The sequence below is a fragment of the Ylistrum balloti genome, unplaced genomic scaffold, assembly GCF_031769215.1.
Source record: "Ylistrum balloti isolate Yb309-2 unplaced genomic scaffold, AGI_CSIRO_Ybal_v1 Utg369802, whole genome shotgun sequence".
Lineage (NCBI taxonomy): Eukaryota > Metazoa > Mollusca > Bivalvia > Pectinida > Pectinidae > Ylistrum > Ylistrum balloti.
Window position 1 is genome coordinate 675,927 of NW_026781979.1, and position 25,711 is coordinate 701,637.

Consider the following 25,711-nt stretch of genomic DNA (forward strand, 5'->3'; position numbering starts at 1 on the left):
TCTGTTTTGTTGGGTTAGAGTAGAGATGTCTGACGTTGTTGTAGATTTTGATTTTAGGCTTTAGGGTCCGTACTTGCCTTTGTAGTTATATTTTGTTTATATTGTTTTCTGATTTTACAAGTTAGTTTCTTCACCTTGTCCCTGATCCTGTTATACTCCTGTCATGTTTCTGTATCTTTACTTTTCACTGCATTCTTCGATAAAAAAAAACGTTTCTTTCGTTCAGCCTCCTTTGTTGTTTCATCCACCGGACAGCTGTGTTTGTTATTACGTCCCGCTGTAATGAAGCTTGAAGGTACATATTTTATTTCCTGTTCCTTTAATATATGTTTAAAATTTGACCAGATTTCATTGGTGGAGATTGCATTTTGTGTAATTTCATCCCAATCTATTTGGCTTAGTTCTGTATTAATTGCTGCATAGTTTGCCTTATTGTAGCAGGATTTCTTCTTCCGTTAGAGATTAATCTTCATATTGCATGTAACATTGAACACCAAAACGCACTGGTCACTCTTGCCCAGTGGACTTTGGTATTCGATTTTGGATATTGTGCTTTCATTGTTAGTTATTATAAGGTCTAAGATGTTTGGGTTGTCTCCTCCTCGCCATCTGATGGGTTCCGATACATGTTGAAACAGAAGTTTGTCTTGAATCTGTTCTATAAATTTGTATTCCCTAGATTCTGTATCATCTCCTTTAGTGTTCCAAGAATCCCACTTTATCCCTGGGTAATTAAAGTTCCCCATTATCAAGAGCCTTTGTAGCCCTTGTCTACAGCTTCCACCAACAAGTCTTGTAGTCTATTGTTAATTTCTGTTGACCAGGAATCTGATCTATATAAGGCCTATTAAAATTTTTGAGCTATAATTATTTTTTATAGATACAAATAGATTATCCTGGAATGATGTAGGAATGCTTACTTCCTTGGTCTCCGGGCATTTATTTATCATTAACAGCATACCTCTGCCCTCTGCATTTTCGAAAGTCTTGCTAAATATTTTATAATTTCCGTTACCTTTAATATTGTATTCTGATGCTTTAGTGCGCTGTACCCTGTTCTTTGCTTTAACTTGAGTGATGCCAATGACATCTGGGTTTGTATCATTTACTCTAATACTTAGTTAAGAGATTTTCTTTTTTAATTGGTCTACATTTGTGTACATACATTTTAAATAATTTATTAATTTAAATCTATTGCCCGTTTCTCTATTGTTATTTTCGTTTCTTAATAACTAGTCTATTCCCCTGTTGTTCGCAGCTTGGTAACTTTCCTGGCCAATGGCGGGCCGCGAACTTTATAAGTAAATTCCTCCGATGAATTTTTTCTTCTTGGAAAGAAATTCATATCAATTATATGTTTTTCTCTCATCTCAGATATGATTTACGTATGTTTAACTTTGTTAAATTTTACTATTTAATAAAGATGCTATCTACTTTTTAAACGTAATCGTATTTGTAGCATATCAGGTAAATAAGTAAGTTTGAATATTCCCGCCTCTCTGAATATAACTGTGTAGTCGACTTAGTTGTAATGGTCAAGGTCGAATACCAAGAAACCGGAAGTTAGCAAGTTATGCCACGTTGAGCAAAGGAAAACGTGGATTATTTATTTGTGGAATTGGCTACGTGGTAAGTTCAGTTATCCTTTATTGATATGCTTGGTATATATATGTATCTATTGGTAATTGTTTTCAGTACGAGGAATGAAGGATTTCGTCGCAACATATGAAGGTTCGTTACTAAAACCGGCTTATCTCTGTTTCGGCTGTATTCCATCATGGCCGACAAATGTCAAAACAGTGAATAGGTGATGATTTTTAGCTGTTAGAGGCACAAGTATATATCATTTGGGAAATATTTTCAATGAAGAAATGTATCTTTTGTTTACTTATATAAGGAATTGTTATCTCAGCATTGCTAAAGGCGTCGAAAAATAAGAGGGGATGGAATGTCTTAACTAAACACCGTCATGATTCTGTTATGATAGACAGTTTTAAATCTGCTCTGTGTATTATATATTCGAACAGATTAGGAGGGTACAATTTTCACTATTTAACTACTAGTCATAAGTCATACATTTATGTTCAAGATAATGTGCTCTTTTACCATACACAGCCCATATTCATTTAATAATGTATATGCCATTTGCATCTCCAACAAATGTTTACTGAGGATGGGATCTCCATGTGTCTGAAAAGCGTTCTCTTAATAGCACATCAGAAAAAAACTGAAAATACATACAAATAAACTATCTGGCTGTTATTGTTCAGAGCATGTTTAAATTTGACATTTTTAGGTGTGGGATGCAAAATAAAGTCTCTAACAATATTTTACATTTGCTTGCATTGTCTCTGTCTTTTTTAATGTTTGAAAACAGTACTAGTACAGGACATGATTTTGTTTAATCATTTTTTATTGTAATGGTTCTTTGTTATTGTAACTTGTAATAATGATTACCTTGTATAAACTGGAATAAATAAACATAAGAAATACATGGTCGATGAGGTCCAAGAGTAAATTTAATAAAGATTTAAAATTGTTTATGATTTGTATGATTGGGTACTCAACAAAATGATGTTAAATCTCTACATTTGATCTGAAACTTTCTATTTTTCAGGTATAATACAGAACCCAAGAATTCTTGATCTAGAAGAAAAACAATTTTCAAGATGAGAGTGAAAGAGATTGAGCGGACGGCCAATGTAGCATGGTCGCCTGCTGCACAGTACCCAATCTATATAGTTGCTGGAACAGCGGCACAACAACTTGATGCCACATTCAGGTATAAATATAAAACTACAGCAATCCACACGGTCCCACCATCTAACATACAGATTGATGAAAAGAACAAAGAGTTGAAGAAAAGAGCAAAGAGTTTCAGATCGGGACACACCAATTGAGAAGTTGTTATTCTGTTATTAACTTTTTAGTTTGCTGGTATGATTTGTTAGCTCTCTTACTAATATTTTGTCATTTATTTAGAGAATTTTTCTGTTTTACTTCATAACACATACTGGAGAGAAATATAAATACACTTGTGTATGTACTGCTTTCTAGAACTGTGTGCACATTATTAGCTTTAAAGTTTTGAATATTTTTTATTTTTACTACAGCACATCAGCAGCTTTGGAGGTGTATAGCCTGAATTTGGTAGATTCAACTCTCAATATGCCACTGGTCTCTACTATCCCATCAGACTGCAGGTAATTTGTTATAATTTCATTTCAATGATTTTGAAGTTGAAGAATCTGGAAAAGATCATTTGGATATTGCATATGTGTTGAGAAACAATCCTGGAAGCTGAGAGTAGAGGTTTTTTTGTTTCAGTTAATTTAGTCAATTTTAAGTTTAAGTTTGGGCTATCATACATGTATTTAAAATTAAAACAAAATCAAGAACTCATTTTATATCATTGTAACCGGACTCATAACAAGCTTGGAAGTATTGCTGTGGACTTGCCAAAACAAATCATCCAACAATTGCTGGTAGCCATTGCTAATTGATATTTTATGACTTAGATATAGTGAGAAGACAGTAATTTGTTTAGAGTAAATAACTAATGCATGTATAATATAGTGTAAAGGTCCATTTTGCTTTTGAAGCACAGTACATATCTATTTTTAAATCTTCCCAGACAGTTACAAGTACATTTGTCACATTTAAATGCCCCCAAAAACAGAGTCTTATGTCAGTGTTTTAACAAGAACTGTTCAAATTAAGTGGCAAGCTTGTTTTTATAGAAAAAAGTTTAGTTACATAGTAAAGATGAAATACTAGCATCATAGCAGTGTCCCTTTCACTTTTCATTCATTGTTGTGTGGATTGTTATAGATTTCACAAGCTTGTGTGGGGCTCCCATGGGATGTCTGCAGAAGCTGATGGTGCAGGGTTTATTGTTGGCGGAACAGACAATGGAGGCGTGTACTGTTACAGTGCCAGCAAGATGATTAGAGGGGACAAGGATTGCCTTCAATTTAAACAGGACAAACACACTGGTGCTGTTAAGGCTCTTGACTTCAACCCTTTTCAGGTACGCTACATTAGAAATATAAACATTTTATAGATTATGACAATCTTTTATTTTTCTTCTTTTCTAAAAGAAACAAAAGGAAAATGTTTCAAAATACATTTATGTATATTGATTCATAAATTGATTCTCAAAATTACAAAATGTTTTTAATTTGATTTATAAGATTTTCTAGATTGGATATATCTCACTCCTAAATATGGAGGATTTGTTGTCAAGCACAATGGGCTTTTCAATATCATAACATATGTAGATATGGAAGGGACGAATTAGTATTATTATGTGATGGTTTAAACATGCTTGGTAATTTCATTGAAAAATCTTCACTTTTGATGCTGTTAAATTTCTCACTCAACGAGTGGTAATGTTTTTTGATGTCATATTCAGGTTTGTAAATAACCAGTTTCCAATTTCTGAATGAAATAAAAATGACCATTTTTCTACTTAAAACAATATGTAGTCCTTCACCAATTTTACCAGTTATGACATTTCTACATGGAAGCCAAGAAGCTGCTTATGAATTTTAGTTATTTTGATGATATTTACAGACAAACTTGTTAGCAACTGGTGCCTCTGATTCTGAGATTCACATTTGGGACCTGAACAAACCTGATAGCCCAATGACACCTGGGGCTAAATCACAGGTAGGGATTCGTTTCATCAAAATATTATAGCCAAGTAACACTAAAATTACCAGAGGTAATTTAGATGTATGAAGTCTTGCTAATTTCAAGCTAAGTGCATGACTGATCTATTTACCAAGCTTATAATAACTTTTGTATGCATGTTAATATTTGTTGCCTTGAGCATACTATCATGCAGTGGGTCACAGCAGGCCAATTCTGTTTCCCAGTAACTGTGTAGTGGTGCATATGTGGTTTAAAAGGAAAAGAGGAAGTACTGCTATTGATTTAATAGCTTCTTAATACATGCAGTCTGTCATACTTTTTCACTGTGTATACTAGTATATTAATTTAGAAAATAGCATGGAAAAAATTCCAAAGTAATTTTGAATTTTTTTCATTACCAACCTTTTATTGGATGCCAATCTAATGTAAACAATTAAATGTTTCAGATTTGGTAAATGCGAAAGTTCAGGCTCTTTAAGTAGAAGTCTGAAATAGAATACTTGATGTTTCAGATTCTTTATGATAAAAAAATCTTCTCCGGTGAGATAATTTCTAATACCAAAATAAAAATGGAAAAGAAAAACAGACCTCAAATGGTTCTGATACAAAAAATATCATTTTTCATTAAAAAAAAACTCCTATACACTATTCATTATGTTTTCTGTGTACTCTTCTTTTACCACAGACATAATAAACACACCATTAATCTGAAGTAATAAAAAATCTTTATTTTACACTGTTAGGTTATATCAGGTGAAGCTTAAATACTAAATCTGGTATTGGACTGTGTGCTAAATGATAACATGCCTGTATGTGTGTTGTATTTCCTCTTTGGTAGGCCAGTGAGTTAGATATGACGGTGAGTAGCTTCAGCCTCCTGTGCATGTTTGTGGAGGGTTTTGCTCAGTGTTAACAATGCTGCTAGATCTAGATCTATGTTTACTCAAAAGGCAGGACCATTAAGGGATTTTTCCCACATATTAATTGTGTGTATTGATTTTCATGTTGTTTGAAAATATTTTAACAGGCATATTAGTTATATGCCATTGAGGTGTATATTAAAATCTATAATGTGTACTGCTTTAGTTTGTAAATTAATGATGGAATTGTAATAAGTTTGACATGTATTCAGAAAAACTCTCGAGTAAATGGTGTCATGTTTTTGAAAATATCTCCATAAAATATGCACACAAAAGTATTTGCAATATAAATTGTTTATATAATATCTTTTAATGTTATTACTCCTGCAAATATGTCATGGATTATGCTGCTTAACTTCGAAGCCATGTGTATTTAGTGTTATAGGATAGGTGTGTCAACCTACAACTCACTTTTACCGTGAGAGACTTTCTTGGCTGACCATATATTGTAGAAAGTTCTGAACATTACACCAAGAATCAATCAATACCACATTAACAATATCAAGCATTGAAGTATAGCTGATTTGAATACAGGAAAACATGGTAAAAATGTATTTTCATGTATGAAACAAGGTTTTCAGTAGTAACATAACAGTTTCTTATAAAGTAAATGCCATCCACTACCAAAGACATTTTACCAGTTACAGTTCATGGAACAGTACAATCATTTTGAAGAGCTGGTTATGTTGTATGACGAAAAAAGTTGGTACTTTGTTTTACTGTTTATGCTGGCTTTCCTCATCTTCAAATTTTATTAAAGCCAAATTGAATGCTGGAAATATCTACATTACCATATACGACTTTAGTATTAAATGGTATTTTTAGCAGCTGTACAATAGTGCTAGCTCAAAATATTACACAGATTTACACCTATTGAACATGAAATTTGTTGACAGGTTGTGGAAATGGTAATGGTCTACATGTTACTTGTATATTTAATTTACCAACTTGGATATTGATGTATACTTCACACTTGATAGTAGAAGTTGAGACTGCAATAATTATTGTATTCGTTTCCATAAGTCTTTCAATTTATGTTTCTCAGTGTGTGAGACATATGTGATGTACTTTTCTTCTAAAAAAACTGATAGTCAAATCATTTTGCATGTGATTATGTTTTGGGGTTGCCTAGTGTCAATTTTTTTTTTACATATAATGAAAAAAAAAAAAAAATCATGTCCAACAATGTGAGGAGTTATGACCTTTTGTTTCCTTCTATAAAATCCACACCAAAATTGACTTTTATTTTTAATGTTAGTTTTTGGTGTTGTCACTTATGGAATACTGAATTGGAATTACAGGTTCATTATAAAATGTTAAGGTCCTGATGAAGCCCACATAAGTTTGGGCGAAACCAGTCGACACATTAATAAACATTATTAAACTTACCTGGAATTTGTTGCAATTGATAACTGTCTTTGATTGCCCCTATTCCTCAATCGCCCTGCATAGCGGGCCAGGTATCCAAAGGACGGATATCAGGAACATTGTATATCTACACTAGAAATCATGGCATTGGCTCTACCCCTTGAGAGATTGATAAGCTGCCATTTTCAAAGTGAGGGGTGTTAGGACTTACTAGTCAAGAGTTAGCCTGTTTCTCTCATCCTGTTCTGCATTGATGTCATCACTGTGCCAACTTTACTTCTTAATTTTACAATTACAACTAGACAGTGATCAAGTGTGAGAATACCCTTGATATGTAGATTTCAAGATTTAAAGGCTTTGTTATCATTAGATTTAACCGATGAATGGGGGTGACTCTATTTTTGTGTCTGTCCCTTCGTCCTTCTGCACCTTTGTCCAGGCTCTATGTCCTACACTACTTACCACTGGAACTTCACATTTAATTAGGGTATGGTGTCATACTGACCTATATTTTGACCTTTGAGCTATATGAAAAAGTTTGATATGATTTCACATTCAGTGGGGTACTGTAATTTTACTGAATTGACTTGTTAGTTTAGAGATGACTTGTACACTTTTGATTTTACTTCCATATAAACAAACAACATTTAATATCATCATCTGCAAGTAAGATTGACAACATGAACATAGATAGGGAGAGAACATGGTGTATGAGGGCCGGGAACAAGATACATAGTTTGAAACTGGTAGTAGTTGTTATTTCAGTTACAACAAAGAACACATTGAATGATTCATAACATCTAATACTCAGTGAATTAACATGGAAAGTGTGGTGATGTGGCTGTGTTTGTAAAATGTATCCAGCAAATTCAACAATGTACACAATTATTTGTTTATATTCAGTCAAGTGTGATGTAATCAAATGTAAGTCATGTCCACTTTTGAAAAGAAAGTGACATACAAATAGTTTAAAATTTTGTTACAAACTTTCAGTCTATTGACAGTTAATCAGTACTGTTTTATTTTTATTTTTAGAATTTGATTGACACTTTTAAAGTGTAAAAAGTAAAAAATATCCCCTAAATATAAAAGGAATATATATGCAATATTTGTTCTGTTTAATTTAACATTGAAACATTAAACTGTTATAACCAGTGGTGTTTCCATATCATTTAAGTATAGAAAAAAGTAGATACAAGTTTTATGTGCAAATTATCAATAGATTAAAACTTCTGTCAAAAAAAAAGGATGAAACTCTCTGTAAGACATATATATTTTCCATTACAAGTCGAGTGTATTTATCAATTCAACAAAAATGTATTATAAATTTTTACATCTGTTACAGCCCCCGGAGGAGGTAGCATGTGTAGCATGGAATCAGCAAGTCCAGCACATCTTGGCCTCCACCTTCACTGCCCGCTGTGTTGTCTGGGATCTCCGTAAAAATGAGCCCATCATAAAGATCAGTGAAAGCATGTCACGGGTAAGATGGTGTATCACTTCGGAAATTTTCGTAATGTTTAGCCATTTTCATGTTCTAGATCCCTAAAAGCAAAGGAAATATTTTAAGATGACTTGGAAAGATGTACATGTAATGTAACTTTTTAGATGTGAGTTTAAGATGCTAATTATTTTAATGTGTTATAGATCAGTGTAACTTTCTATTTGGGGGATAAACTGACTTCTGATAGCTATTGTGTTTTGCATGTATTCCTGAAACTCTCAATTTTCTTTTCTGTTTCATAGATGAAGAGTAAGTCTGTAGCTTGGCATCCGGAGGTTGCAACTCAATTGTGTCTGGCTTCTGAAGATGATCATACACCAGTTATACAGCTCTGGGACCTCCGCTATGCTACATCTCCAGTGAAAGTCTTGGAGAACCACAAACGGTTGGTATCTGACAGGGTGTTATCTTTTAGGCAAACAATGGTATGTATACAGTCAGATTTATGCATTGAGGACAAGTATCTCAAATTATAAAATGGTCTGATTGTAACTTTTATATTGACACAACTGTGATATCATTTAAATGTTTGATTCCATAAATCTCAAAATAGGCCTCATAACTGGGGACAAAAATAATGTATTTCTTATGTAGCTCTAGAGATTAATGTTACTATGTGTTACTATCAGAAACAACCACCCTGGTCAGAAAATGAACTTGTCAGAAATGTGCGATGATTAAGTAGATGTATTATTTATTGTGTGAAGTTGTGCCTCATCCTCAGAAGAGAAGTGTCAGGTTTTTGTTGTTAGATGTGTTGGGACTACAATTAGATTTAATACATCCTTTACAACCTCACAACATAATCAAAGAGAAATGATAGATTTGAAGTGGACCTATTTTTACATTATATGGTTTTGAATATTTCAGGGGTGTGTTAGATATTGCATGGTGTGCCCAGGACTCTGACTTACTACTCAGCTGTGGAAAGGACAATAGAATTCTATGTTGGAACCCTAATAGCAGCAAACAAGATGGAGAGGTTTGTGTGATTGTATATGTCTTGTTTTGTTTATAATATCCTGAATGAACAAATTAGTTTTTGATATATGGTAATGCATATTTATTTCAATACTGAAAAGAATATGTCTTTGTTTTCAATTAATGCAGGTGAAGAAAACACATGTTAAAAAGCTAACAATTTCATCATACATTAAGAATTATTGAATTATTGATTCCAGATATTTATACCTCTCACTGTCTTCTCCATGTAGTAAAGATTTACTCAGTGTTTTTTGAGGTTTTATTTTTTATTATTTTAGGTTGTATATGAGGTACCAACAAGTACTCAGTGGAGTTTTGACGTCCAGTGGTGTCCTAGAAATCCTGGCATTATCTCCAGTTCATCATTTGATGGTCATGTAACAATGTACTCCTTAATGGGTGGAGGTCATCCAGTACATCAATGTAACAAGGTCAGTAGTATTTACCCTCAAATCAAATTATGTTTCCTTCAGTTGCAATGCAAGAACAACGATAAAGTTCTAATGGTATTGTATAGCATCTGTTTTGAAAACAGCTTAATCCTCTCCTCTGATCTATAGGTTGCAGATTCTTTCAATACCAATGACCCATTTGCACAAGGGGCTGCCAGTCAAGCCTCTCAACAAGGCGATGTGATGCCATTGCAAAAACCACCAAAGTGGCTACGGAGACCTTGTGGGGCATCCTTTGCTGTAAGTATCTGTGGAATAATATTGCTGAAATGACAAATCAGAACAAACTTTTCTGGTCAAAAAAATCTTGTGACAAGTAATACCAGACCTTTTTTGGTCTTATTTAAAACGTTTGACAAGTTACTCTGGCTCGTTTTTTGTTTCAATCACAGAAGCCTAACGAATTAAGAGTAAATTTAAACAGAAATGAAAATATATATTTATATCAGAAACTCTTGCTTGGCTTATCAGAAGAAACATTTTTTACCCATTTATATTCCCTGAGGTAAATTGCATTCCAGAATCAAATGTCAAAACATTTATTTAATGTATTGATAACTTTTAATTATGAAACCTTATAGAATATATCACTTATTTCTTGGAGATTTTATTGATGACAGTTTGGAGGCAAATTGGTATCATTTGAGGGAGGTAAATCCCTGCCATCATCACAACAGCCATCGCCACCAAGAGAAGTATTCATTAGTCAGGTTGTCACAGAAACTGACCTGATAACATCCTCATCTCAGCTAGAGCAGGCACTGATGAATGGCCAGTATGTTGAGTTTTGTGCCATGAAAGCAGCCAACTGTCAAGATGCAATGCAAGAGAGTATTTGGAACTTTTTAAGGGTTGGTATTAAATTTCTTATTTCTATCAATGTACAGGATGTATATTTTTAAAACAAAACAAAAACAAACAAAAAAGAATCTTAAAATAACTTGATATTTGATATTGAACAACTCTAGCTTATTTAACAGTAGTTTTGCAAAGTCTTTGTTTCCTCCCAAGATCATGTATTAGACACATTTTTTTTTTCAAATTTCAGGTGAACTTTGAAAAGGAACCACGAGAACACTATATACAGTTGCTGGGATATGACAAAACAGATCTGGCCAAAAAGGTACAGGTATTCATTATAAGTCTGGCACAGATGCATAGTTTTTACAAGTCTTTTTTCTTCCAGTTTTGACATTTTGAACCTCATGTTTACAATACCTTTGAAAATTGTCATTTCATATTTTTGTGCAGGTTGCAAAACACGCATCAGGAGATGATTCAGTCGTTGGTCAAGGCGTTGATGCCACAGAGTTGGCACAGAAAATGTCTCTACTGGACACATCTGTAAGTAACTTTTGATGATCATATCGCCTTAGATCTTGTCTAGCTAAAAGATACTTACATAACTGTATTCTGTATTTACTGTGACAAAAAAATAGATTCTTAAATCTCTTAACTAAGTGATAGCTGAACATAAAGTGTATCAGTCTATACGTTCAGCAGTTTTATCTTAATACAAACTTACATGGTATTCAAATTCCCATGATGGCTCAGTCAGTTAGAGCGTTGGCCTATGTAGCTTCAAGTGAAGATTTGAGGTGTGAGTTGTAACATTCCATACCCATGATAGTTTGTGTTAATAGGAAAGCTGAGAAATTGACCAGTCTGTGCAGATCTGGTTGAGTCCTTGTGCTAAAAACTTTATTCTAATTACTTTGGATGGCATGTGGCAGGCCTCCTGTATGTTGTTCAGTGAGGTAGCAAACAGGTACTACACGGAGACCCTGTCTATAATGATCCTAGCTGTTCATGGAGTGATAAAACCCAACAAACATACAAATGAAATTTCCATTGAATTGTATTCAAGAGTATCATCACCTGATAAATGTGAAATGATTTGGTTGTGGAGGTGTAACCTATCATGTTTATGTATAACATTAGAAATGCTTCCATGTTATTGGTTAATGTTTCAGGACCTACAAAGAGGCATGTCAGGTTCTGGACAGGCTTCACCTAGTGTTGGTTCTAAGGTAAGGTCACTCTAAAATGACTGTTATTATATAACCTATGTATGGTTTTTGTGTATTAACTTTTGCATTGATGACGAGGATACTACAAAATGTGGACATTTTTGAAGGTGATGCTTTGTGATTCTCCTTAAAGTATTTTGAAGTAATATCAATGTTCGGTTTTATTTTAATTGCCTTTACTTTGTTAATGAGTTCATACTTGCTTTCTGTACTGTAGACAGTTTGATTTCAAATTAATTCAATCCTTAGTGTCTTAAAACAACCTAGCATTCTAAGAGCCAGAGGGTGATTTTGTTGACTTTCCATTTCTCATCTAACATTAGATGAAAATTTCAAAAACATTAAAAATCTTGTAATGTAGTAGCCACATTTGCAGTATCTTTGTGTATAAGATTGATATGATTGCTAGCCAACTATGAATACTGGTTTTGTTAACAAGTAGTGGGATGTACAATTTCTTAATCCGACTACTCACAGTACATATATATATATATTTTGGTAATTTATCAAGAATTTTAAAACAATTTTTATGCTGATTATCATATTGATAGTTGGTCACATTCACTTTCTACTCATTTGAAAAATACAATACTGAACTGAAATACAGGCAGTTACGGAAAAGTAGAAATGAAAAATTTGTTGATGTAATATTGAAAATTAATGATAAATGCATTTCGTGTATTTGAAATTTGAAATTGTACAATCATGCAGTGTATTTATTTCTTGATTGACGTGATTTGTTTATTGATACACAGCACAACAACATTGAACAGCATGTATCATACGTTAGCTGTAGTGGAACTTACATATAGATAAATTTGGCAGCTCAGATTTGTGTTGAAATAAGATTTAAGATTTTATGAGAAATTTTATGAATTGTTCATTTTTAAAAACTGTTCATGGAAAAAAAAAATTATATGTATGTTCCAAGGTTGAGGTAGACCTAATTTGAATACTTTACACAAGTATGTAAAACCCATTTATGTTTGCCTTTGGTGAAGTGTTTAACAACTGTATGCTTTGCACTGATAGCCATACTGGACAACATGAAATGTTCCTTAATTATAACAGTTCTCTTTGTGATGATGATGGAGGTAAATCATTTGATAACAAAATCATTCACATATCACCCATATTGAACATTTGTTTTATCTTTATTGTTCCATAAGCAATCACTAAAGCAATTGTTTAAATATAAGGAACATTTCTTATTGATACAGTATCTTAATATGAACAATTAGTATATACCTTTATATATTGCATGATTGGTACTGCAAACATAACACACAATTCAAGCGAAAAACCAAGGTTTAGTTTTGCTGAAAATGATTGCTTACATTTGGCTTTTGTTAGAACTAGTTAAATTTTTAACCTGTTTCTGTGATCTAGACACCAATTAGTCGAGATGAGTTCAACTCGTCAGCCTCATCAGCATTTGATGACATAGCTGCACAGAATAAGAAGGTGGGTCAGAACACGTTCAATTTCTGGTAGTAATTCGTTGGAGCTCCTTAATTGAGCATTAAGTCTAGCAATGTAGTTACATACCGTGGTATGTATTGACATTGTCCCCATATGATATTTTATGGTTTGTTTTGTTGTCACAGAAAATTTACTCCAGCCTACACAATCCATCTTCTATCTTATCTGTCGATACTTAAAAATTAAATCTGAAATCATAATAGAAATGCTTGGTGTAATGTGACATGTAAAAATAGAAAAGAAAAAGACATTGTTGATTCTTTCAGTAATTGTATTTGAAATAGTAGTCACTTCTAAATGCATGACTAAGAAATACTTTGTATTAGGTGAAAGTTTATCAATTAAACTGCATGAAGCCATTATATGAACACATATTTTAATCCTGCATATTGCATGTATGAACTGTACATGCATAAGAGCACAAACAATAGTTAGATTGCTTTTAGATAATGCTTAGGGAAATATTGTCATGCATTGACAGAAGATTAGAATTCACTGTTAAATAGCTTTGGAGTTGTGATGTGATCTTATCTAGGATCAAAAGACAAAAAAAGCTATTTTATTGATTGGATACATCTTCAGCTTTTGAAATGATTGAATATTTGATTTCCATCCATTTTCAACTTGACATTAGATAATACTTCCGATATCATTCATTTGAAGTAAATATACATAAACAGGAAACTTGTATGCAAATAGAAACAAGGCATTTGATCTGTTGTTTCTTTGTACTGGTCTATAGAGCTGTTTTGTCGTTTAGACTAAGACTTTTAAATTGACTTTCACACTGTTAACATTGTTGAACAACTTTTGGCTTTTTCACAATATCATTAGACACCTGGCAGTGTGGATGAGTTATCTGCCTTTGATGACATAGCAGCACAGCAGAAAGCAAAGGACCGACCGCAGTCACCTCTTAATATACCTACAGATGCAGGTAAATTTAAGTGTGATTATAATATACCTACAGATGCAGGTAAATTTAAGTGTGATTATAATATACCTACAGATGCAGGTAAATTTAAGTGTGATTACAATATACCTACAGATGCAGGTAAATTTAAGTGTGATTATAATATACCTACAGATGCAGGTAAATTTAAGTGTGATTATAATATACCTACAGATGCAGGTAAATTTAAGTGTGATTATAATATACCTACAAATGCAGGTAAATTTAAGTGTGATTATAATATACCTACAGATGCAGGTAAATTTAAGTGTGATTATAATATACCTACAGATGCAGGTAAATTTAAGTGTGATTATAATATACCTACAGATGCAGGTAAATTTAAGTGTGATTATAATATACCTACAGATGCAGGTAAATTTAAGTGTGATTATAATATACCTACAGATGCAGGTAAATTTAAGTGTGATTATAATATACCTACAGATGCAGGTAAATTTAAGTGTGATTATAATATACCTACAGATGCAGGTAAATTTAAGTGTGATTACAATATACCTACAGATGCAGGTAAATTTAAGTGTGATTACAATATACCTACAGATGCAGGTAAATTTAAGTGTGATTACAATATACCTACAGATGCAGGTAAATTTAAGTGTGATTATAATATACCTACAGATGCAGGTAAATTTAAGTGTGATTATAATATACCTACAGATGCAGGTAAATTTAAGTGTGATTATAATATACCTACAGATGCAGGTAAATTTAAGTGTGATTATAATATACCTACAGATGCAGGTAAATTTAAGTGTGATTATAACAAACCTACAGATGCAGGTAAGTTTAAGTGTGATTAAGGATATTTATAGTATTTCACAAATAAAATTTTTTGGTCCACAATTATTTGATTTGGTCTTTCAAATGGTCTTTTGTCCATGGTCCAATCCATTCGCAATGTATCGTTCTTATCTGTTTTCAGTTCTTGTTATTACTATTTTTTCCTGGATTCTTCTTAAAGCATTACAGACATGTTTAATTTGCATTTGAACATCTGTCACCACTTTTCTTAAGAAATACAATGTGTACTAGAGGAACACATAATAAATATGAAACACTTTTAATTAACAGGAAATTCATACAACCTGCAGGTCTTTCCTCAGTGATAACTTCATCATATGAATTGTCGGGAAGATTTCTTTTACAGTTTGAATTTTTATATGCAGTCAAACTTCATTGTTTTGAAAATTAAGGGACTAGCAAAAAAACTTTGATACATCGAGACTTGTTTCATTTCTGGTGGGTTATAACAATGTTTTCATGTTCAATGTTATAGTTGATGACAAAACATTTTTACCTGAACAAAGACAATAAATACCAAAACACAAAATTAAATGAAAGTAGACATTATTTTCTTCTAATCAAACATCTTCATTCATGAAAAAAAAACTTTAAATAGACATCAACAAGAAATCAACATTATGTGATTACATTAAGATTCATGCCATCATGTTACACAGTATACTGGTTATGTATTTTATGGATTGATTTTAAATAAAATGACACACAGCATTATAGTGGTCTTCACGTGCTACAGTAATTGTTTTAAGACTGATACATAAACAAAGAAAGAAACTTAATATTATAATGTATTCTGTCCAGAAATGACAGGACCAGACTCGCACATCTTAGCTCATAAAAATTACAAAGGTGTTTGCCGATGTTCTGACTACAATTTGTCTGAATCAGCATGAGAACACATGATTGACAGATAAATAACAGTGTTTCTCATTCTTTCTTGCTTAAAACTGAAAAGTGACACTTTGGGAATAAGTGAAATCATCATACAAGTGTTCAGGATTTCTCCTGATTTTTTCATAATTCCGTAAATTAGACCTTACTCTACGCTAACGCTGCAACGGCAGTGGTGAAAATCACACAACATCCCATTATCTTTGATTAAACATCATGACTTGTAAGTAAGCAATTAAACTTTAGTCTGTGTCCAGTCATTAATAAACTTTGTAACACAGGACCAATGACTGCATGCTGTTGTTATCCCATTGTCAGTTAGCACTCTTTGTTGAAAGGTGTGAAATTATGTTGTGGGACAAAATACTTGTACAGAGTACAGGTAAAAATGATCTGTCCAAATCATGAGGTGTCAATGACTGTGTTATATCATAGCTAAAGTTCTGTGAAAAACATTGATACATTGGAAAGTTTGATTTATAAAACTTTTGATTCCTAAAGGGGTTAGTCAGTAGTAATATATAGGAATGAATGTGTGACCAGACAAAAAAATTGATACCTTGTGAAATTCAAATCATTAATGTTCAGTTTATAGAAGTTTGACTGTATATATGCCGTGCTGAGATGTTGGAAAGTTGTCATTAATACTGAAATAATTTGAAGGCATATCCTGCCTTTTTCTACCATATAGATACATTCAATTGTTTGTGAAAATGTTCACATGTGTACAAAATTGATCCTACTGCTATGAATTAATTGGTTTTTTTGTTTTTGTTTGTTTTGCAATCAATTTATTTGTCAACAATTTTGGTTCCAGATGCTGATGGTTTGCTGAGTCAAGCATTACTTATGGGGAACTTTGAGGCAGCCGTGGATATTTGTCTGAGTGAGGACAAGATGGCTGAAGCAATCCTCCTAGCTATTGCAGGTGGTCCAGACCTTCTCAGTCGTACACAGAAAACATACTTCACAAAAAACAAAAGCAGTTTAGGCCGGGTATGTTTTATTTACGAACAGTTTAGCTTGTCAGTAAGTGGAAAATCTTGTTATATTTTCTGATGTAGTTCAGTGTCAGGGAAAATAAGAATATGTAAAGCATTCTTCACTTTCATTCTATGAATTATAATACAATTTACAGCATTTATGATTTTATGTTTACAGTTGATATCCACAGTGGTTACACACAACTGGTCACATATTGTGCAGACTTGTAACCTTGACAACTGGAAAGAGGCATTAGCTCTCATACTCACTTATGCATCACAAGACGAGTTTGTTTCTTTATGTGGTGAGTTTTTGAAATTTTCATATAGAAAATTTACACAAGTCTACTCAGAGTTATGTCCCTTCCTTCAATTGTGATATGGTTTGTGAAGTGGTGAATCACTGTGCTTGCTATACATTGTGTTCCAAATGAATCTTGCATATTTGAAAGGGTTAATTATTCAAGGAAAATAAAAAGAAAAAAAGAAATAAGAAAATGGACCACTCTCATATCAAAATATGTTTTAGAATAATTTCCTTGTACATTCTGTTGATTGTCTCCATGTATTGTCAACATATTGTATATTCAGAAAACTTCATTTCTTAACAATTACTTTATTGTTTTGTATCCTGTTGACAGACACACTTGCAACTCGCTTGGAATCGGAGAGAGCTGGCAACTTATCGATGTATGCTAGTCTTTGTTATATTTGCTCTGGAAATGTGGACAAACTAGTAGAGAACTGGCAACGCAACACACATGCTAACAATACTCCAATGGGCCTCCAGGTGAGTTTCTGTTCCAATATCAAAGGTCAAAAAATTATTCAAGTTCTTGGCATTAACATTTTTGATATTCAGAAAATATTTGAAATCAAAACCATTAGTTAATACTCTTTGTACATACTTGAATTTTCTACAGGACTTGGTAGAGAAAGTAATGGTTCTTAGAAAGGCTGTGGCTTTATCACGTGGTCAAGAGGAAGAAGTGACCAGCGGTCTCCTAGCCAATAAACTGAATGGTTATGCCAGTCTACTTGCTGCACAAGGAAGCATGGACACTGCCATGAGATACCTTGGTAACTCAGCTGAGGTTAGTTATAGGCTCTGAGGAAACTCTCCACAGATTGGTCATTTAAACCCCCAAGTACATGATTACAAGTGACCTCCAGGCATTCTCTGCAAACCTGGACAATAGAGACTTGTCATCCCTTTGTCTACTAATATGACCCTACATTATGTGTTTCTTGCCTCTGTTCCAGGTCAGTCAACATTCAGATAATCAGCAGATACATAATGATATTATCACATTTTTACTGAAAAAATCCTGTATTGAAAAATTAACAGCTTGATAACATTTGGTCGTTTATTATCCTGTCTTTCAGTAGTTAATTGCCATGTTGACAAGACTACAGACAGTTTCTTATCTGATTTTAGGTAAATTTGGCCATACTGAAGGATCGTTTGTTCCATGCGTTGGGACAGAGTAGCTATGGTGTCCAAGCCCCTCCTTTCCCATTCAAAAAGATCAATTTGATACCACAAGGAGTTACTCCTGTACAGAACCCCACCCAAAGGACAGCCTCAAATGCACCATCACAGGCATCTGGGATGTACCAGACCCAGGCTGGTGCAACTTTCAACACCAATACAACAGGCAGCAAAAGCTATACAGCCCCTAATCAGTACCCAACATCTCCTTATGGTACAATGAATGGTCAAGCTTCCACGAATACCGCTCAGGGTCAAGGGCAGACCTATAGTGGACAATTCTACAACCCTAACTCAATGACATCAACAACTGGATCAAATGCAGCATCTGGGGCCAGTGCACCATCTAAAGGTATGAGTCGATATCTGGACTGGTTATTGAGTGTCAATTCCTGTATTTGTCAAAAGTTGAGGTCCAAAGTCTGTAAAGTAGGAATACAGAATATTTTTTCAGGTATTGAATGCGTTTAAGAAACATATCACAAGTGTTGGTTTATCCATTTCAATATTCAATGTATTGCTGATGTTCATCTGATGATACAGGAGTTTAGATTCATGGTATGCATTGTTATAATTCCAGGGCTCTCATGCCCCATTTTGGGACTGGGGCCTGGGGCCCTTAGAATTGGGGAAAATAGCGGCGTTTTCCTTAGAATTGGGAAAACCTGGGGTCTAAATTGGGAAAAAAAGATACTATTTTGCAATGGGGCCGAATATCGGCTCCAAATCTGGCAGATCGAGAGCCCTGAATTCTTGCACTCTTGTTTATTTTCCAGGACTGCTGTCACACAAATACCCATCATATCCTCAGCCAGTACCTAGCTATGACTCCTCTCAACAATATGGAGGCTATGGCCAACAGTTATATCAGCCAGGTTACCCTAACCAGTCCATGCCATCAAATGTTCCTTACTATGGGTAAGTATGTTGGATAGTTCAAATCTGTGTTCAACAGCTGCTGAATCTTTGTATATGTAGGTGTGACTCAACATTCAGATTTGTTCTACAACTTCTTTTAAACTGCTCATCAAACATGGTTATAATTCTGTGGGACTGTGTACTGAGAAAATCACAGCTAAGTGATTAACTCTACAAATCTAGTATTCAGAGTTTTTCTTTCTAGACATGACTGAAAAGAGTTCAAACTGAGCTGTTAGAGCTGAATGTTTCCGCAGGAGATTTTAGTGTATTTACAATGTAGGGAATTGATAAAAGGGGATTTTTTTTTTATATATATTTGAGTTCCAGTATTAAAGTCAACAAAACAGACATTGGGTTAAATGTTTTCAGTTTTGGTTTTTTCTTTCAATGGTATGTCTCTAGGGGTTTGGAAGCACCGTTTCAATATTGGTCTTCTTTTTGATAATTAAAGTAACTAATATGTGGATTCTGTAATAGAATTGACATAGTATTTACCTACTCAAGTTTCAACCAGACATGAAACATACAACTTATTACATTATTCTTGGTCAAAATGAATTTTTGTGGATATAATAAATTTTCTTGCTTATTTTAAACCTAATCTTCAAAGTCCAACCCCAAACAAGCTGTTTGTTGGACTGAAGTGTGAAACCCTATGAGAATTCAAGTTACTAGAAGTATGTTGCATGAAACACATAAAAGCAGGAAAAACGTTAGAATTCATTTTGATTTCTTAATAATAATGTTATGTGCTTGACATTTTACAGAGACTCGGGGGTGAACCCAGCTGGCTCACAAATGACTTCATCGCAGCCTTCCAACATCTACAACCCATCTAGCAACACCATGACAAGTAGGTGTATTATGATGTTCTGACCTGTAACTGCTCCAATCCTTCTTGGTCGTGTAAAGCACACATCTTGTAATGTTTGGTTTTAAAACTGTAGCACATGTTAGGAGGCACAAGTAGCAGAATGGTACTTGAATGCAATTTCATTTTGCTAGGTTTGGCTTCCTTAAGCCTTCTGTTAAGAAACTACACATATTATCCTTTAGTGTAATTCTATTAAAAATACCACCTTCCTGTGGAAGGTATCTAAGTCTAAAATGTGCCACCAAGAAAAAAGTAGTCCACCTGATATCTGTATGTGGAAGACTTCGCTTTAATGAAATTATATTCAATTTGGTTATCATTCATAGTGAATATTTTCAGAAATAATCTCTGAAGGTACACTCTATTTCTCATATAAACTTATTGCCATATGTCATTATGGGTTCATTGAACACAATGATGAGTTTATGGTTGTTGTATAAACAGGTACTCCTCAACATGCTGGAGCCAGTAGTACTCTACCCAGTCAGTCCTCCTTCATGGACCACAAACCTGCAACTGCCTGGAATGACCCACCATTGGTGAAGGACAGGAAACCAAAGGTACACTTTCCCCAGATGTGCTTTCATTGAGATAACTTTTGGATTTTTTACCATTTATGATATGTTTTATGTCTACTTGTTTATAGCATCTAACATTAACTCATTGCTTTTCAGCAAGCAGAAAGCCACAGTCAGGCACCACTTACCTCCCCATTATATGGTGTCACACCCGAGTCCAACAACCAGCAGGCCATGCCCACAGACCAAGGACCCCCAGGGGCACCCATGAATTACTCCAACTTATACAACCCACAGGAGCATCAAAGAGAGGTTCAGGTAAGGCCAGAACATACACAAAGAATGTTGAGCATGATGAGGTTGTAAAACAAAAATGTTCAGTTTTGATGAAATGACAACTTTTATAAACATGAAACCAAATCATAATTAAAGTGATGTAAGATGTCAGTGTACCAGAATCTACCTGATTAAAGTATGGGATCCTGACAACAAATTATGTTATTACTATTTTCTGTTTATTTTAACAATATTCATAGTGATTATTTTTGTTATCACTGATATTACTGTGGATTAAAATTGTCAATGCTTTGTTTAGGCTCCTCCTTCAAGTGCTAGTGTTCCAGAGCCAGTGCAGCCAGTTGCTAAACAACCAATTCCCTCAGAACACCAGGTGTTGCAGGACATATTTGGTTCTCTAGTCAAAAACTGTTCTTCTGTTGCTTCTAATGCTGTAAGTGTAAAACTAGAAGAAAGAACAAACTTATAAATGCTTCATCTCCTTGCAATATATATGTTCTTAATTTCAGCAACATTTCAGAACAAAAAATATTTTAAAATTTTACATTTATAGCATTTGCAAAAGTGCAATACCCGTTATGTTTCAAAAGGTATCAAATTGCAATATTTCTTTAATGATATAGCACCTCAAATTCTGAACTGTATAGACCTTACATTGGAGGTGTTAGTGTCAGTTCTAGTGTATGTCCATTTGTTCATAGCCCCCTCTCTATCTAATCATCTACTTTTGTGTGCGGAGAGCAGAGCATAAAAAAGCATAAATTTCACTTGTGACTTACTGTTTATAAGTCGATAAGCAATATTCAACAAGTCCCAAAAGTCAAAGTCTACACAAAAAAAATGATATAGTTGAGCACACCATGGAACATATAAGTGTTGTTTTTGGATGTTGCTATTTCTGTTGTATATTTTTGTTTTGTCCTTTATTTTATAGCCAATGAAGAGGAAGCTAGAAGATGTTAACAAAAAACTAGAAATACTTTATGACAGATTACGTAATGAGATGGTAAGCTTGCCATAATTTCTTGTTAATGACTATCTGCCTGGTCCAATTGTAGCCCATTAGTTATTTCAATGAATAGAACAGTGGTGGAAATAATTTAAATATCATAATTCAGATGACTTGAATAAACTAAGAACTCATAAATCCCCATGAAAATTAATAAGTTTACAGGAGCTTTTGTTTTACTTAAAGGAAAAATAAGAAGAGAACTAATTCATGGAATTCTTTAATGGCGGAAATGCATATTTGTGATGTGATACTGTTTTGATTTTAGTGACTTCTTTTGGTGGTAGGTTTTTGGCAAACTTGTATTGATCTCATGAAGCAGATATTATACTGGAATACCCAAAATAGATTTAAATTGTCTCTATGAAAACATGATGTAACGCTATATTTGTGTGACAGATCAAAGAAATAACAGAGGTATTTTTGTTGCAGTTATCACAGAATGTATTACTTGGACTGCACCAGATCGTCCAGGCAATACAACAGTATGACTACAATGCTGGCATTCAAGTATATACCCAGATGGTCAGTCAGGGAAACTTCTCTGAAATCAGTAGCTTTATGCCGGGACTCAAAATGTTGCTTCAGTCAGCCATGCAGATGCAGGTGTACGTGCACACTCAATGATAAAGATTGTGCATAGACATTGAAAAAATTGACACTTATGAATATAGAATGATATTGGCAATTATAATAAGCCGGACTCAAGGATATGTGTGATGTTTAGAAATGATTTTTGTTCATGAGGAAAAATAGACAGTTATTGAATTTTATAACATTCTATAGAATATATTGGTATTTGCTAAAAGAATGTGCTTCTTATCCATTTCAGAGAGAACAGTTTCCTTAAAGTTACCAAAATAGCTGAGTAATAGTATTAATGGCAACAATACTTAATCATTTAACTTTACTTTCTCTCATATGAAACATGTTTTCATCAAAATATTGTTTTGTGAAATTTTTGAAATTAAGTTTTATAAAATCAACATTTGCTACAAGGTATCAAAATAATTTTCAGTAATATATAAAGTATATCAGTTATTAAAAAGATAGGGAAAAAATTAATAAATGATTTTAGCACAAGTGTTATCAAACAGATTGAAAACTGGCACACTCCATCTGACAGTCTGACTATACACATACCTACAACTGTCTTCATTTTAAATGCAAGTACCTCTGAGTGTGGTGTGTTGTATTCTGAAATTAAGACCCACATTGCACACATCAGATATTTATGCCCCTCAGCACTTCTGGCAATGTCCAGGACATTTTTTTTCTGATTTGTTACCTACAATAGGTACATAACGTATTCAATATATACTACACAAGCTCATTGTATTGTTCAGACATCTGATCCTGTGCCCCGATGTGAATACCACAAACTAATGATTCACAATTAAAGCAGGTCTGAGTTTGCTAATGGCATACAGAGTGAAATAGCTGTTTGTTACATTGTGTGGTACTGTTCTGTGGCAGGATCTATAATTGTGTATTGGTGGTTAAAAATTAGATCCTTAATGTTGTGACTGAATAATAAAGTAAACAGTAAATGATTTAGGTTGTAATTCTGATTTCAAATGAAAATTGTTATCAATCAACTCATAAGTATCAGATAAGGATATGCACTCTGCTGCTATATCAGGAGAGTCCTTCAAAACCACTAATATATTAATCATTTTGCTTATTTTTTGACACTATTTTTTATTCCAATATTACTTCATGAAACTTTGGCTATTTCAAATCACACATACTTCACATATATAACATTTTGGAATGGGTCATCCACTTTTATTGCTGGTAATTATTCTACAGTATTATACTTGTTTTCCGCTGTAAATCCTAATTTATTAAGATCATATTTGTTTACATTTTGTTTCTATGATGTTAATGACATATAGGATATTAAATGAGAATCTTTTTATCAATGATTTGTATCAAGCATGCTGGGGAATTTTCATTTTAACCAAAAGAAAAGAAATTTCTTGCTGAAATTTTTGAAGGTTTTTCATACAACTTCATCATTTCATATTTACTACAAAGTGCTTTAACTATGAATTTATAATGATCTTTCTTAGACTAGAATTACATTATATGTAAAAATAAATAAGGTTGATACACAATGTTCTATGTGTGATGGCCAGGAGATGTGATACACATATGTGTTCACTGTATACACATTACAGTCTATGAAACATTTTCTAGCTTTACATACATGATGAATGCAGTGTATTTAGTATTGGAATAAAAAAGGCATACTAAACTATATTTTGTACCAGTAAAATACTACCAAGCAAGACAATGTGACAGAATAGGTTTTAAATAATACTTATGGAGGCAATTTTACATACAGGTTAAAGGATAAGTATATTTTTAAAGCATTAACTGGTGAATATAAGACTATATTTGTTGAAGTGATTATTCATTTTTTCTTCTGAGAAAATGGAGCTTTTGGTTCCAAATGAAATTAATGACATAATAAAATTTTTAAGATAAATTTTGTTAAGTATTGGGAAATTCTTTGACATATTTCATTAAAAAATAGGTATATATGAAATAGGTCTAAGGAATTATGATAATTTTCCAGTTGTATGTTACATGTTCTTTAAAGAATAGTGCAACTGAATATGATCTCCAAACCCCATGCTAGCTATCTGAAAATATAGATTTTCAACAATTGCAAGTAAGTAATGATCTTTAATGACAATACATGATATTATTTAAATATACTGCATGCATAATACTTGATTGAAATGAAGAAGTGAAATTGAAGCAAAGATTGATTCTGTTGATGATTGATTAAAAAACAGTATAATTGTCAGTATTTTGTATACAGTTGTACATAGTAAGTTATATCATTATGACTGCCAGTATGTAATCGCTCTGCTTCATTAGATAGGATAGTTAGTAAGAAATAGTTGTTGCATTAAGAATGTTCCTTGTGAGAATATGTGTTTGTTAATATTGTCCATTGGGGCCATTGCTTTTATGAGGTTGAAGTTTTTTGTTCAGCGGTAATTCATGGGTTAAGTCATTAACTATATTCTTTTAAATGGCAAAATGTTATAGTTGTGATTATTTTCTTATTGATTGAATTATTGGAAATTTTTATTAATATTTTCTTCTTTCAAAATTTATTTAATTGGAGTGGTTTTTTCTATACACTTGCACCAGATTTGGATCTTGATCATCCCGGCCATTATGATCCAACCACATAAAAGCTAGCTTCCCCAGATGAATATGCTGTGTGAGAAAGTACCTTATTGTGTTACATTTATGTAGTACCTAGCGGTACAGAAATTACATGTGATATGTATGCCTGTCAAACTGAATGAGGAAATATAATTATGATATCATCAGACTTTCATTGTTTTGACTCATAATTTCAGTGTTCATAGACAGGAGTTTTCCACTGAAAATAGACTGAGTGCTTATCTTAAGTAGATCAATGCTGGTCCAATTTTTGTATCGCCTGCCTGCCTAAGACAGCATATAAGTATTACAGTGTCGGCAGTGCCATCGTCCACACAATTATTTCAAGGTAATTTGAGTCCAC

The 25,711-nt window shown here is 33.3% G+C and overlaps 1 protein-coding gene across 1 annotated transcript; it reads left to right on the forward strand.

Moving 5' to 3' along the window:
• Nucleotides 1-1,579: 1,579 nt before the first annotated feature.
• On the forward strand, nucleotides 1,580-25,517 carry LOC132544541 (protein transport protein Sec31A-like). The gene is made up of 27 exons (XM_060208153.1): nucleotides 1,580-1,629; nucleotides 2,618-2,782; nucleotides 3,114-3,203; nucleotides 3,832-4,030; nucleotides 4,576-4,671; nucleotides 8,290-8,427; nucleotides 8,691-8,833; nucleotides 9,319-9,430; nucleotides 9,711-9,863; nucleotides 9,993-10,124; nucleotides 10,505-10,735; nucleotides 10,933-11,007; nucleotides 11,136-11,228; nucleotides 11,858-11,914; nucleotides 14,231-14,333; nucleotides 16,882-17,060; nucleotides 17,226-17,352; nucleotides 17,689-17,837; nucleotides 17,971-18,141; nucleotides 18,486-18,891; nucleotides 19,316-19,457; nucleotides 20,228-20,313; nucleotides 20,779-20,894; nucleotides 21,009-21,170; nucleotides 21,448-21,582; nucleotides 22,084-22,155; nucleotides 22,591-25,517. Exons 2-27 carry the CDS (start codon nucleotides 2,670-2,672, stop codon nucleotides 22,783-22,785), a joined length of 3,675 nt encoding a protein of 1,224 aa, XP_060064136.1. The 5' UTR covers nucleotides 1,580-1,629; nucleotides 2,618-2,669; the 3' UTR covers nucleotides 22,786-25,517.
• The last annotated feature ends 194 nt before the right edge of the window (nucleotides 25,518-25,711 follow it).